This window comes from Arachis duranensis, chromosome 2, assembly GCF_000817695.3.
Source record: "Arachis duranensis cultivar V14167 chromosome 2, aradu.V14167.gnm2.J7QH, whole genome shotgun sequence".
Taxonomy (NCBI): domain Eukaryota; kingdom Viridiplantae; phylum Streptophyta; class Magnoliopsida; order Fabales; family Fabaceae; genus Arachis; species Arachis duranensis.
This window is the reverse complement of record NC_029773.3, coordinates 13,909,016-13,922,435: the sequence shown is the minus strand read 5'-3', so window position 1 is coordinate 13,922,435 and position 13,420 is coordinate 13,909,016. Positions and strand designations below refer to the sequence as shown.

Sequence of the window (13,420 nt, the reverse complement as noted above, 5' to 3'; positions counted from 1 at the left end):
GTTTTTCAAGTTAAGAATATATATCATGGAACATCTCCTTTATCATATTTAGTTTAATAAAAATAACATGCCATCCCTAAACTGCTAATCATTTTCAATTTGAATATCTTTTTTGCTTACTATTTTTCTAAAGTAATCTTATCAATGGTGAAATGTAAATAATCACAAGACCATGTTTATTTTTAATATTGAAGGATCCGAAATTCCGAATCTTATTTGAAATGAATCAGACTTCAGACTTCAACTAGCCCAACTATAGCAAATCGGCTCAGCACGAATCAAACTCGCAAGCTTAACAAGTTATTATTTTTAACTAACATATTATTGCCATGAGTTTACTTTTGATACATTATTGAACAAGCTTTTAACAGGTTTTTAACTAACATATACAATTCAAGCACCAAGCATGAAAATTGATTGGTTTTATTGATGCGACAACACATAATTTGATGTATATAATTAAATTCTATTACCATTACCGGCATTTGTGAACATAATTCCCGACTAAAAAAAAATCAGTAATTCAAAATTGCCTATAGTTAACTTTTAGTTCCACGGAATCCCCAAACCCGACGGACCAAGACTAATCCGCCGGGAGCTCTATTTAAGGTCTACCACCGTTGCTGCAAGTAAAAGTCGAGATTCGAATCCCAATACTTTGCTTAAGCGAGTGAGCTTAACACTCAAAGAACTCAATTGGTTAAATGCTTGTAGTTAATAAACATTGCCGAATTCCGAAGCCAAAATTCAAACATATACACATCAATACAAACACGAGAGAGAGAGAGAGAGAGAGTCGTACGGAAAGTTGACCAGTGGTTTCAAATTGGAAACGATGAGAAAGAGAGGCAGTGGTCTCAAACCAGAACACAGGACCTTCATCTTCTTTCTCTGCTGAACTCCTCTTCTGCAGTTTCAGCTTCTCCTACAATTTTCGAGAAGAAACAGAATCAGAGCAAATGAGAAAAAGAAAAGGAAAAAAAATATTAGAAAAAGGAAAGAATAGGTACCAGTAAATTCATGGTGTAAAAGAGAATTGGAATTCAGAGGGGGAAAGAAAGAGATAGGAAGTGGGTAGTGCCGCAATGGAATAGAGTATAGACTTTGCAACACCGCAGTCCGCACCGCAGTGGACAATATCCGGCTATCTATCTTTACCCATTTTTACTTTTTGGAAAAGATAGGTTTTGAAAAGAACAAAATTTACCCATCCTCTTTTTTAATAGTAAATATATATTTTTTTATCTCTGTTAAAAAATTTTAAAATATTTTTAATATTTAATTTATTTTAATTTTATTCTAATTTTTTTTTGTTTATTCTAAAACTACTTCTAACAATCAACACTTTCTACATCAATGACGGACGTTAGTGATGTAGTAAGAAGACAAAAAAGTAATTCCATGTAAAGAACTTGAAAATTTTCATGAGGATATATCAAAATACAAAATATATTTAAATTTACATTAAAGGATATACAACCCCAAAATTTTTGCACAGGATATATAATTAAATATATAAAGTTATTCATCTAAAATTATTTTACATTAATAATGCATTGAAATTCATTTAACTTTGAGAAGCCATACTTTAGGATATTTTGTTTTCTGAGAGTGAGTGGAAGAAGAAAAAAAGAGTTAATAGTTAAAATCGTTTTAAAAAGATTATTCGATCTCCATTTCGATCCCTGAAAAATAAAATTAATTAAAATATTCTTTGAAAGATAACCGTGTTAGTGGAGTTCGTCCTTCCGTCATCGTAGTTGATGACGTAGCTAACAGTAGGTGAAGTGGAACATCAACTGATAATAGGGCACACCCAAAACGACGTAGTTTTATTTTTTTTCCCTTCAAGTGCTGAAACGACGTCGATTGATGTTCAGAATAGACATCCAAATCTTCCTCTCTATCACCACCTCTCATAACAGTCACCTCTCTGTTTCGCTCCAAAACTTTTTTTTTCCGGCGTGAAATGCTTGTGTCCGAGGTGGTACATCAACGGTGGCGCTGCGAGATCTTGCGGCATTCAAAATCCCTGATTTAGAGCGTTTCTGGCAACCCTTTTGTAAGATGGGTACGTGTCAGTGAACGGAGGCGACGCAATGGCGATGGTGGCGGCGTAGGTTCTAATAATGGTAGCGGTGGTGGTTACTGTGACATGAGCTACTATTCTTCGGGTTTTATTTTCTTTGTGGTGATTCTGTCAAAAGTTTTATTCTTTCCTTTGTTCTGTATTTATTGTTCCTTCTAGAATTTTTCTATGCAATTTTTACCTGCAAAGATTCTACCCATTTTTTAAGTACTAGTATTTTGTTAGTGAAGTCAACCTTTGCATTCATGTTGTTATTGTTACTCCTTAATTCTCTCGATGTTAGAACCAATGAACCCTAATCCCAATTTCAAACATAAATACCTCTTCTCTTCCATGTTGATGGCGGTGGTGGCTGTGGGAAAGTACTATCATGTGGTGGACTGAGTCTCCCAAAATTATTTTCATGCCTGTGTAATCAAATCTCTGGATTTTAGAGATAGATTTATTAGTGATCAACTGGTATATCAAGTTACCTTAATATGAGTTTTATCCATGATACAGAAAAGTTGGTTGGTGAAATACTCAACAAGGATTTTGTGTCGTGGAACTCCTTGATTTCTGGGTTTTCGAAAATGGGTCACCTTGATAGGTGTATCAGTTTGTTTTCTATGATGAAATCTAAGTTTGCATTGAAATTGAATGAGCTTATATTACTATTTGTTATCTCAGTTTGTGCTTCTGCTAAGATTAAGAATAAAAGGTCGGTATCTTCATTGTTGTACATTTAAGTTGGATATGCTAGGTGAGGAATGTATAAGGTCATTCAACTGGAGAAGAAGACTTATTTATGATTGAAATTGGGATTAGGTTTTAGGATTGATTTGACTTAATTTAACAAACTTATTTTGTCATTGTAACATTTGAGGTGTGTCACGCTGTCAGTTAACGTTCTACATCAGCAAATGTTAGCCAGCTCATCAACTAAGATGACAGAAGAAAAAACTCCACCAACACAGTTATCTTTTAGGGATCAAATTAGAGATCGAGTGATCTTTCAAGAACGATTTTGACTATTAACTCAAGAAAAAAAAGATGACACCAAATGAAATTTTAAATTCTATTATCAAAAATTAATTAAAAAGAACTTTCTTAGCTGAGTCAGACAATGTCTTATCACATCACATACTCTGCTTGCTATTTTACTAGCGTTAATAACTTATTTGGACGGTATTAGTTGTTAGGGATATATTTGGAATAAAAAAATTTAAAAATAAAAAATATATATTACTCTTTTTTTAATTAATATCTCTCGATGGATTTTGTGTTAATTTTTCTAAACAAAATTACTCCATAACTAACCCCTAGAAAATTTTATTACTTGACTAAATAGCTCAACATACGACCAGCTTAGAAAAAATTAGAAGGTTGGGAAACTAGATTTTTTTTTCCAGTTGAAAACAAGTTTTTAAAGAAGTTAATAAGAGTCTATTTATCATATAAATGATATGATATACTGATATTACAATTTGTGAATTTGACATAACCTATAGACATTGCCGGCAACGAAATCAGCCTTGAGTTATGATCGAATCATTTTATTATTTTTAATGATTACTAGCTAATTTTATTATTTTTAACAAAAATTTTTGTTACCCCCCCCCCTTCTCTTAAGTACCGTTATTAATTTACTGCAGTTAAGCTCATGATCTAACAATTATTTGTTTTATTTGAGTTTAAAATATTGTGTTCAATATACAATTCCCATACATTTTCCTTAATTTTACTAACTTTACTAAGTTGGAAAAATTTTTCCCCTTGGTTGTTCTGGCTTTCGCATGCATTTAAAACATTAACTTTACTACTATCAAAAACACAGATACTTCGCTAAATTATTATGAAAAATACTATTTGTACAATAAAATTCAGCTTTTAATCAGTCTTTAATATTATTTAATTATCTTTTAATTAAAATATATTCTTATTTTGTAGGATATATATTTATAATTAAAATTAATTTAAATTTTAAAAATTAAAATTTCTCTCACTTCCTACCCACTTTATAATTAGTTATTATTTCTTTCTTTTATATTTTTTCTATCTGTAACGCAGTTTTCTTTTTTCTTCTATTCTGCTATAATATTCCAATTTATATCTGCAAAAAAAAAATACAAAGTCAGTGCTTTAGAAAAAAAATTAATCCCTTACTTATTGTATCTTTGATAAAATGCAGGATCTGTTTTACGACTTTCTAGTGATGAATGGTCGAATATAATTATATACACAAACTAAAATATTTTCAATTGTAGTTTTTTTTTAATTGTAACACATCTAAAATATTAAGTTATACAAAAAATATTTTTAAAACACATCCAAAATCATAAATTTAAAATTTAAATTTAAACATTAAAAAATAATTGTAACACACCTAAAATTATAAAATTATACAGAAAATATTTTTGAAACACATCCAAAATCTTAAATTTAAAATTTAAATTTAAACATTAAAAAATAATTGTAACACATCTAAAATTATGAAGTTATACAGAAAATATTTTTTAAACACTTCCAAAATATAGAAATTGCACATGCAAAAATAATTTAACATTGCAATATATATGAAAATCTCTTCAGGCCATCTTATTCAATTTTTTATTTCAAAAAAATAAAAAACTTATAAAGAATAATAAAAAAAGTAATGGTGTCAGAGACCAATCCAAATCTTAGGTAAGTTTTCGGCGTGGCGACGTTGATGCGGACGAACGGCGACGAGGAGGAGGAAGACGGCGACGAAGATGAGTGCTAACGAAGGAGAATATGGTGTTGTGAATGAGCACCGAGAAGGAGGAAAGCAACGTCGAGGATGAGCGCGAAAGAGGAAGGTGGCACGGATAAAAGAAGACGGAGGATGACTTCTCGATGTGCGCCTCTGAGGTTTTCCATGTGCGATGTCGGACAAACGTGACTTCTTTACTTTGAGTGATTTGTACGGGTTTAGTTAATAATTAGATGGTTTAAGGTTTATTTTATAATTTTAAAATCAAAATTTTGAATTTTGAATAATTTTATTTTTAGATATGTATTTAAATTATAAATATATTAATAATTAAATATATTAAATCTGAAATAGAGATTTAAATTTTAAGTTTTAAATTTAAATTTTATTTAATTTGTATTTTAAATGTGTATTTAATTTTAAAATGACAGTAAATCTATTTATAATTTTTAAATGTGTTTATTTTGATTTTTTTTAAATTATTATAATAAAAGGCTAAATATTGTACTATTTTTAAAGAATACCTAGTTGAATTGAATTATTATATCTATATATTAGACATATTTCAGATATAAAATTCATCAACATTCATCTGACACGCATATTTGTTAATTGGTTGATTGTTGTATTCAATTGTGTCTTAATAAAAAATAAAAAAAAATTTTCAAACACGTTTAGACACACTTAAATATCATTACATATCAACGTATCCAATCTTATTGTTAATATGTATTATTAAAATTAATTTAAAAATAATATATATTATTATTTATTAAAATAAAAAAATATTTTAAATATTTTATATAATTAAAAAAACATTAAAAATAATTAGAAAATTACTTTATTTTAATATTAATATAATATTAAAATATTATTATAATTTATCTAAAAAATATTTTATATTTTATATTTCATATATAAATATATATCGCGGCCCTTTATCTTATAGTGCTACTATCTGTGTTAAACGTGCGAGGCTTGCTACTGAAATACATGCCATTGGTTTTTTAAATTTTTTCGGTGTAAACCACCAATATTTGGGTCTTGTAAGACAAATTAATTTGACCAGGTTAGTTTATTACCAGGGTAAAGCCTAAATGAGCTTGCCTGAATGATAGAAGGACTAATAGGACCNCCCTTTTGTCATAAAATTAGGCTCATATATAAAGATATAGCATAAATAATTGTCAAATATCTTGACAAAAAAAAAAAAAACAAAACAAATATTTTTTATATACAAGTAATTTGTCCATACAAATCTCATACAAATTATTTTAACCTAATTTACTTCAAGGTCTTTTAGTATTTGTTTGGACCCATTGAGTTGATAAAAAAAATATCTTTTTTTATAATTTTTTTATTTTTTAGTGTATTTGGTAAATTTTTAATAATAAAAGTAAAAGTATTAAAAAATTAAAAAATATTTTTTTGAGAAGCTACAATTTACATCTTTTTAAAAAGATCTTGATATTTTCACGTAATAAATAAACAAAAAAGTACTTTTATATAGTTATACCCAAATATAATTGATGAATAAAAAGATCTTTTTGCATGAGTTATCTAAACATAAAATTACTTTTACTTTTCTATAATATCTTTTAAAAAAAGATAACTTAAAAAAAATCTTTTCTTAGAAACTCACCCAAACAAGCCCTTAATATAAATAATTTTTCAATTTACACGCGAATATATTACTTTTTTTTTGAAAAGATCTTGTTTCCTTTTTCAAACTTCGTCAGCATTTTCTGCGTTCTCTACGTTTTTCTTCCTTCGTTTTCGTGTGTTTTCTTTCTTCGTGTTTCTCGATTTTCTTTGTTCTCTGCCTTCGTTTTTAAAATCAAGTTCTAAAATCGTTTTGAAGATAATGAATGATTCAAGTTCAGATTGTCAACTGAACCAGAGCGAAGTGAATTATTGTTTTGAATCCAATGAAGTGCTTGAGGTTTGGTTCAATTTCAGTTAATGCTTTCGTTAGTAGTTTATTATTATGTAGGTTAATAATGTTATGAACCTTGCTTGTGAAAATTGATGTTCATTGTTGATTGTTTGAATTGAATGTAATGTAGTAGTTCTGATGAATCTGTTGCATTTTACATCATACTTTTTGGTGTAAATCAGAAATATTTAGGTGTACTAGAAGATTTTTTCGGTGTATATACAGGTTCTGACTTTTTCAATTGAATGAGGGTGAATTGTATTATTGTTTTGAATTAAATCAAGTAGTGAGGTTTGATTTGAATATAGACAATGTAGTTTATTTATAGTTTATGATTCTATAGTTGAATTATTTTAGTTTCTGTTTGATGATAAGTTCTGAATCTGATTTTTGTTATTTTTGATGATAATTCTATAGTTATAGTTGCATTCTATAGTTTATCCTAGCTTTAATATGGTGTATTGTGGACTATTTTGGGTGTATTTTGTAGTTTCTGTGCGATATTGATAAGTAGTTTGTTCCAAAGGTTGGGATGACTTTTAACACAGTTGAAGATGCTGCGAAATCCTACAAAGATTATTCGAAAGTTTCAGGTTTTTCTACAAGAGTTCGGAATATAAATAAGAAGGAAAATAAAATTAAGAACAAATTGATTACATGTAGTAGAGAGGGAAATGGAAATCCAAAATATCTCTGACCGAGAAGACAAACCCCTTAGCTGGTTTAAATTGTCCTGCAAGAATTTATATACACATATTGAAAGACATTGGTGTTTGGATCATTTCGAAGGTCGTGTTGCATCATTCACATCCCTAATGTCCAAATCAAGCAGAGATGCTTAAACAGCACAGGGAACTAAGCATGTCCGTGCGACGTACAATAGAGAATAACGAGGAAGTCGGAATCAGACCAAGCAAAACATACCAATCATTGTCGCAGCAGCGGGGGGTCACCGTGAGTTAAACTTTATCGAAAAAGACGTGAGAAATTACATCACGAGAGAAGTGCGGAATGTTTTGTAACTAGAGGATGCAAAATAATTTAGGAAATACTTATTAAGAATGAAAGAGAAGAATCAGAATTTCTTTTTTGAGCTCGAACTCGAGGTTGATCAGTTGATTAAGATTGCCTTTTGGGCGGACGCAAGGAGCAGGGCTGCCTGTGAGTATTTCGGAGATGTTATTTCATTCGATACCACCTACAATACAAACAAATAATATGCTGTTCTGGTTTATGCGTATTTGGTCTGATTTTCGGTGTACAGAGATATTATTGGGTTTAACGATTTTGTTTCTGTTTCGTCGTATTCAGGTATAATATGGTTTTTTGTTCTTTTGTTGGGGTGAATCACCACGGTCACTCAACACTTCTGGGATGCGCTTTAATGAAAAATGAGGATACTCAATCATTCAAATAATTATTTGATTATTGGCTTTGTTGAATGGGAGAAAATACTCTGAAAGACATTCTCACCAATTAATGCACATTGATGCAAAGGGCCATCGAGGCTTCTATGCTCACAACGATTCATCGGTAGTGTATTTGGCACATCATGAAGAAGATTCTAGCAAATTAAATGGCTACAAGCAACATGAAGAAATCAAACACGAGATGAGTCATGTTGTTTGGAACTCCCCTACAAAAGAATCATTTAATAGGAATTAGAATGATTTTCTGATAAAGTATGGTCTTGGAGACAATAAGTGGCTTTCAAGTAATGTTGTCTTTTAAATCTGCAGCAGAGGTGTACATTGCATGTTTTTGGTGTATCTTAGTTTTGATTTGGGTGTTTTTTTGCAGAGCTTTTTGAAGATCATCATTTATGGATTCTAGTTTATCTCAATCAACACTTCTGGACCGAGATGAGAAGCACACAAAGGAGCGAGAGCATGCATGCTTTTTTTAACAAGTTCATTACGCGGAACAGCTCACTTATCCAATTCGTCAAACAGTACGATAATTGCCTAGGAAGTAGGGAGCAGAGATAGAGAGAATCAAATGCTGTAGATTTTCATACTGTGTGCAACAAAATCCCCAATAGAAGCTCAATTTCAATAGGTGTATACTCATGATAAGTTCAGAAAAGTCCAAGCACAATTCAAAGGGAAGGTGAATTGTATAACAAGATCAACACACTCCACTCTAAGTTATACGGTATACGAAGTTGTGGAACAAATTTCTAACTCAACATTCAATAAGTTTGCAGTTACATACGATAGTGTAGCAGCCGAAGTGAAATGCCAGTGCTTATTATTCAAGGCAAGAGGGATATTGTGTCGTCACTCTCTGAGTGCACTAAGTTTTGAGTGAGTAAATAAAGTGTCATTGATAAACCGCTATTTTACGGTTTATCTTGTGCTCAATTGAGTGGATTTTATCAATCTTTCATACACTTGTTCATACAAAATGCATGGCTTTACATTCTCCTTCCTGATTTTGTGCTATGATTGAAAATATGCTTCTTTGGCCTTATATTTGCTATGTTTAATCCTCTCTTATTACTATTCGATGCCTTGATATGTGTGTTAAGTGATTTTAGAGATTACAGGGCAGGAATAGCTCAGAAGATGGAAAGGAAGCATGCAAAAGTGGAAGGAATACAAGAACTTGAAGAAATTGCTAAGCTGTCTAGCCTGACCTCTTCGCATTCAAACGGCCATAACTTGAGCTACAAAGGTCCAAATGATGCGGTTCTAGTTGTGTTGGAAAGCTAACGTTCGGGGCTTCGCAACGATATATAATTTGCCATAGCTGCTCTGAAGCCAAGCAACGCGAACGCGTGGATCACGCGGACGTGTAATCTGGCAAAAACCAAATCCACGCTAACACATGGACGACGCTTCCGCGTGACTTTGCAGCGACGGGCGATTTCTGGGCTATTTTTGACCCAGTTTTCGGCCCAAAAAATACATATTAGAGGCTACAAAGTGGGAAATGCATTCAACAATTCACACAACATTCATCATTCACAATTTTAGAATTAGATGTAGTTTCTAGAGAGAGAAAGGCTCTCTCCTCTCTCTTAGATTTTAGGATTTTAGGATTAGCTTTTCTTATTTAGTTTTCTCTTCTACTTTTAATTCTTCTAGTACTTTAGTTTATTTACTTTCCCTTGTTGATTACTTTATGTTGCTATTTGGTTTATGAATTCTCATATTTAATTTGATTTTCTATTTATTGCAATTTGAGATATTTCATATTTATGATTTTAATTTAGCTTTTTACACTCTTAGCTTTGGTTGAGTAATTGGTGATACTTGAGTTATCAAACTCAGCTGATGATTGAAAATTGGAATTCTTTGCTGATTGATTTGAATTCCCCTAACTCTAGTCTTTTCTTAGGAATTGACTAGGACTTGAGGAATCAAATTGATTTATCCACTTAACATACATTCATAGTTAGAGGTTGACCAAATGGGAGCAAAAGCCAATTCTTATCACAATTGATAAGGATAACTAGGATAGGACTTCCAGTTTTCATACCTTACCAAGAGCTTTATTGGTTATTAATTTAATTTCTTGCAATTTACTTTTCTTGTTCAACCTATTAAAAAACCCCAAAAAAAGATACTTTTTCCATAACCAATAATAAGAACACCTCCCTGCAATTCCTTGAGAAGATGACCCGAGGTTTGAATACTTCGGTTATCAATTTTATTATGGGTTTGTTACTTGTGACAACCAAAACTTTTGCACGAAAGGATTCTCTGCTGGTTTAGAAACTATACCTACAACGCGAACTTATTTGTGAATTCTTTACCGACAGAAATCCAATCGTCAGTCATTGAGATATATATTGGAACGATAGAGCAAGAACGTAAAGAGGAGGCACACACACATCAAGAGCAGCCACGGCGAGCCTCTTTTGGATCCAAGAAGTAAGAGATTTGACGATTTGGTGTTCTAGTCAGAAAATATTGTGAATTTGCATCAGAATCTGAGGGGCTAGCTGCCATTTTGCACTGCGCTTACGATGATGCCATGGTTGAGATTCAAGAACACAAAGCAAAAAAGCAACGGAAAATGTTCGTTATCTCACGAAGATGCTAACTTGGAAGCTATTAATAACGAGCTTCAAAGTCCTCTACGAGTGAGAACAAGAGGACGTTCCAAAAATAGACTAGGTTCAAAGACAGAAAAATAGATTGCAAATGCTTCAAAAAAAAAAAAGAAAACAAAAGCTCTAACCGAGGTAAAAGTGATGCTCTTTAAACAAAGGGGTAATTGAGTTTATTTTTGTTAATAGTTTTGCTAACATGTGAGTTTATTTTTTACAGTTAAACTTTATTTATGGTGGATCAGTGGTGCAATCAAATTCGAGACAATATCATGCACATGTTATGAATTACCAGTTCAGATATTCAGTAGCATAGGATAGGTTTTAGGGTATAGAGTGGCACTTTTTCGGGATAGCAGTGAACATTTTTTGGGTGTATTCTGCATCCTCCTATTTTTGATATTTTCTTTGTTCTTTTATATTTTGAGATGTTGCTGTTTGTGTTGGAAATTAGTGTGTTGAACTATCTAAAGGGACTTGTTTGTTTTAAATTTACAATACATATACAATTCAATACTTAAGGAGGGTAACAATTCAAATTTTTGAATTCCCATAATTCCTGGTTAGATTTTCCAGGGAAATATGTAAGCCCGTAATTCTGGTGCATTTTGGTTATTTTTCGGTGTATTATAAAAGAAATTCGGCGTATTAGTATATTTGATCTTGTTCCCCTTTATTTTTTTGAACCTGTAATTAAGAGGTTTTGAATACAGTACAGACATCTTCATAAAAGTTTATTTATGCAAACAAAATTTATAATAAGATTGGATTAAATATTCACAAACTATACAAAAAGAATATATTCAAACTATTCAAAAAGTACACAAGATTCAAACTATTCACTGTCAATATCTTCTAAATTTAATATTTGCAGATGGTTTGGACAATCTGATTGCTTCGCTTTCCTTAATGACTCTATCTCTTAGTTGATCCATCTCATCAAATAGAATTAGTGAAGCGTATTCAACTCTGAAATGGTCTACCTCCGCCTACAGTTTAAAGAAACTTCTTTTACTAAACTCCGTTAATTTAGTAAAGTAATATAGTGTTGTCTATTTTTAGACATAGTTACCTACGTCCAATTCTCACAGTCATATTTGCCCTTTTTAATGTTTGTCGGTTCGATGATCCCGAGCCATTTCATTATATAAACCGCACAGTCGTAGCTAAAACAAAAATAAATTAGCAAAATAAAATAGGACAGTAAGAAAAAACACAAAATTTATCAGAGAGAAAGATTTATATCTCATTTTTTGGCCCGTAATTTTGACATATGATGGTTCAATTTGATCATCCCTTTTAGTAAGAGGTTGCCCTCCGGCAAATACCCTCATTCTAGAGATCACGTGTCCCTAAAAACCAAAAAACGTAAAATATAAGAAAGACTACATTTTTAAAACTCATTACACCTAAATGATCCAATAATACACCTTATGTTAAATAGCACTACACCTAATTCTTATATTGCTAACAATAGACAGAAACCAAGAAATTTATATAGAAAGCAGAATCAATTTACAACAAATCTATTAAGTTTCATTCTTGATTCTGAGGGACACTTCTTGTAAAACGGGTCAAGGACGCAAAATTTTTTGTTTTTAGTATCCACCATCCATATCCACCAATATTTTTCGTAGCAAATCGGGGCAAATATCTGAAGTTTGGTCAGATAGAACAATGTTTTAGTTTAATTGGCACCTAAAGAAAGAATTGTGATAAGAAGTTTTAGAAACAAAAACTTACATATGGATGGGATGACAACTTTTTCATGTCCAAATAAGGGATGAACATTTTGTAGTCTTGAATGTCGAAGGGCTTTTTTGTTTTTTTATGTAAGAACTCCTTCTCATGATTCTCCAAAGCCATATTCTACAGAATTTGTATAACACCGAAAGAAATAGTTATTACACATAATACATTACATAAATATGCCAAAATTTGAGCTTAATACACCTTAACACAATATTAGAGGGAAACAGTAAACTTGTTCTTCAAATCTTTTAATTCTTATTTCTTGTTGAGAATTAGTCACATTGTAGTCACAATCTAGTAAAACAGAACACTCAAAGTAACTACACACACATGGTAGTCACAAGACATAATAAAATCATTAATATTATTCTAAGATTACCTCAGTTTCAATATGTACTGGCTTTTAAAGACACAAAGTGGCCTTTTGTTATCTCTATCGATTGTTGAGCGTTCAGGATGCACATTGTGTCTGACTCATTAGTGCTTCCATTGTCTTGGTCTTCAAATTTGTGGCACAGAGGAAGCACTTTTCTTTGAGTTCACCCGGCACTTCGCTCTACCTTGCAGGAGTTTCGAACTTTTCAACAAAGCGCCCCACGGGCTGTACCTTTTGGAGCGTGGGACTTCTATCCTCAGCAAAATTTAAGGCCGCCGTAACCCTAGTGTTTGTAACTTACTCCACTAGCTCCTCTAAATCTTCAACCAATATCGAACTTTCTTGACTTTTTCCCTTCTCTCGCCCCTCTGGAGTCAGTGTCTTTTCCTGACTCGAATCAGTAAAGTCAAGGCTGAATGATGGCGTAAGAAATTCATGCTTTACAAATGATGCTATCCTGTAAATCATCATCAATGCAGCAGTGGCTTGAGGGGGTG

At 31.6% G+C, this 13,420-nt stretch overlaps 1 protein-coding gene across 1 annotated transcript in view; it reads right to left on the bottom strand.

Annotated features, from left to right (window-relative positions):
- Positions 1-1,155, bottom strand: part of LOC107473657 (protein root UVB sensitive 2, chloroplastic) — a 4,899-nt gene extending 3,744 nt beyond the window's left edge. The window contains exons 1-2 of the mRNA XM_016093240.3: positions 1,011-1,155; positions 803-925 (exon numbers count right to left, since the gene is read on the bottom strand). Of these exons, the coding sequence (XP_015948726.1) occupies positions 803-925; positions 1,011-1,022 (135 nt within the window). The 5' untranslated portion in view covers positions 1,023-1,155. The remainder of the gene's footprint in view (positions 1-802; positions 926-1,010) is intronic.
- Positions 1,156-13,420: the final 12,265 nt, after the last annotated feature.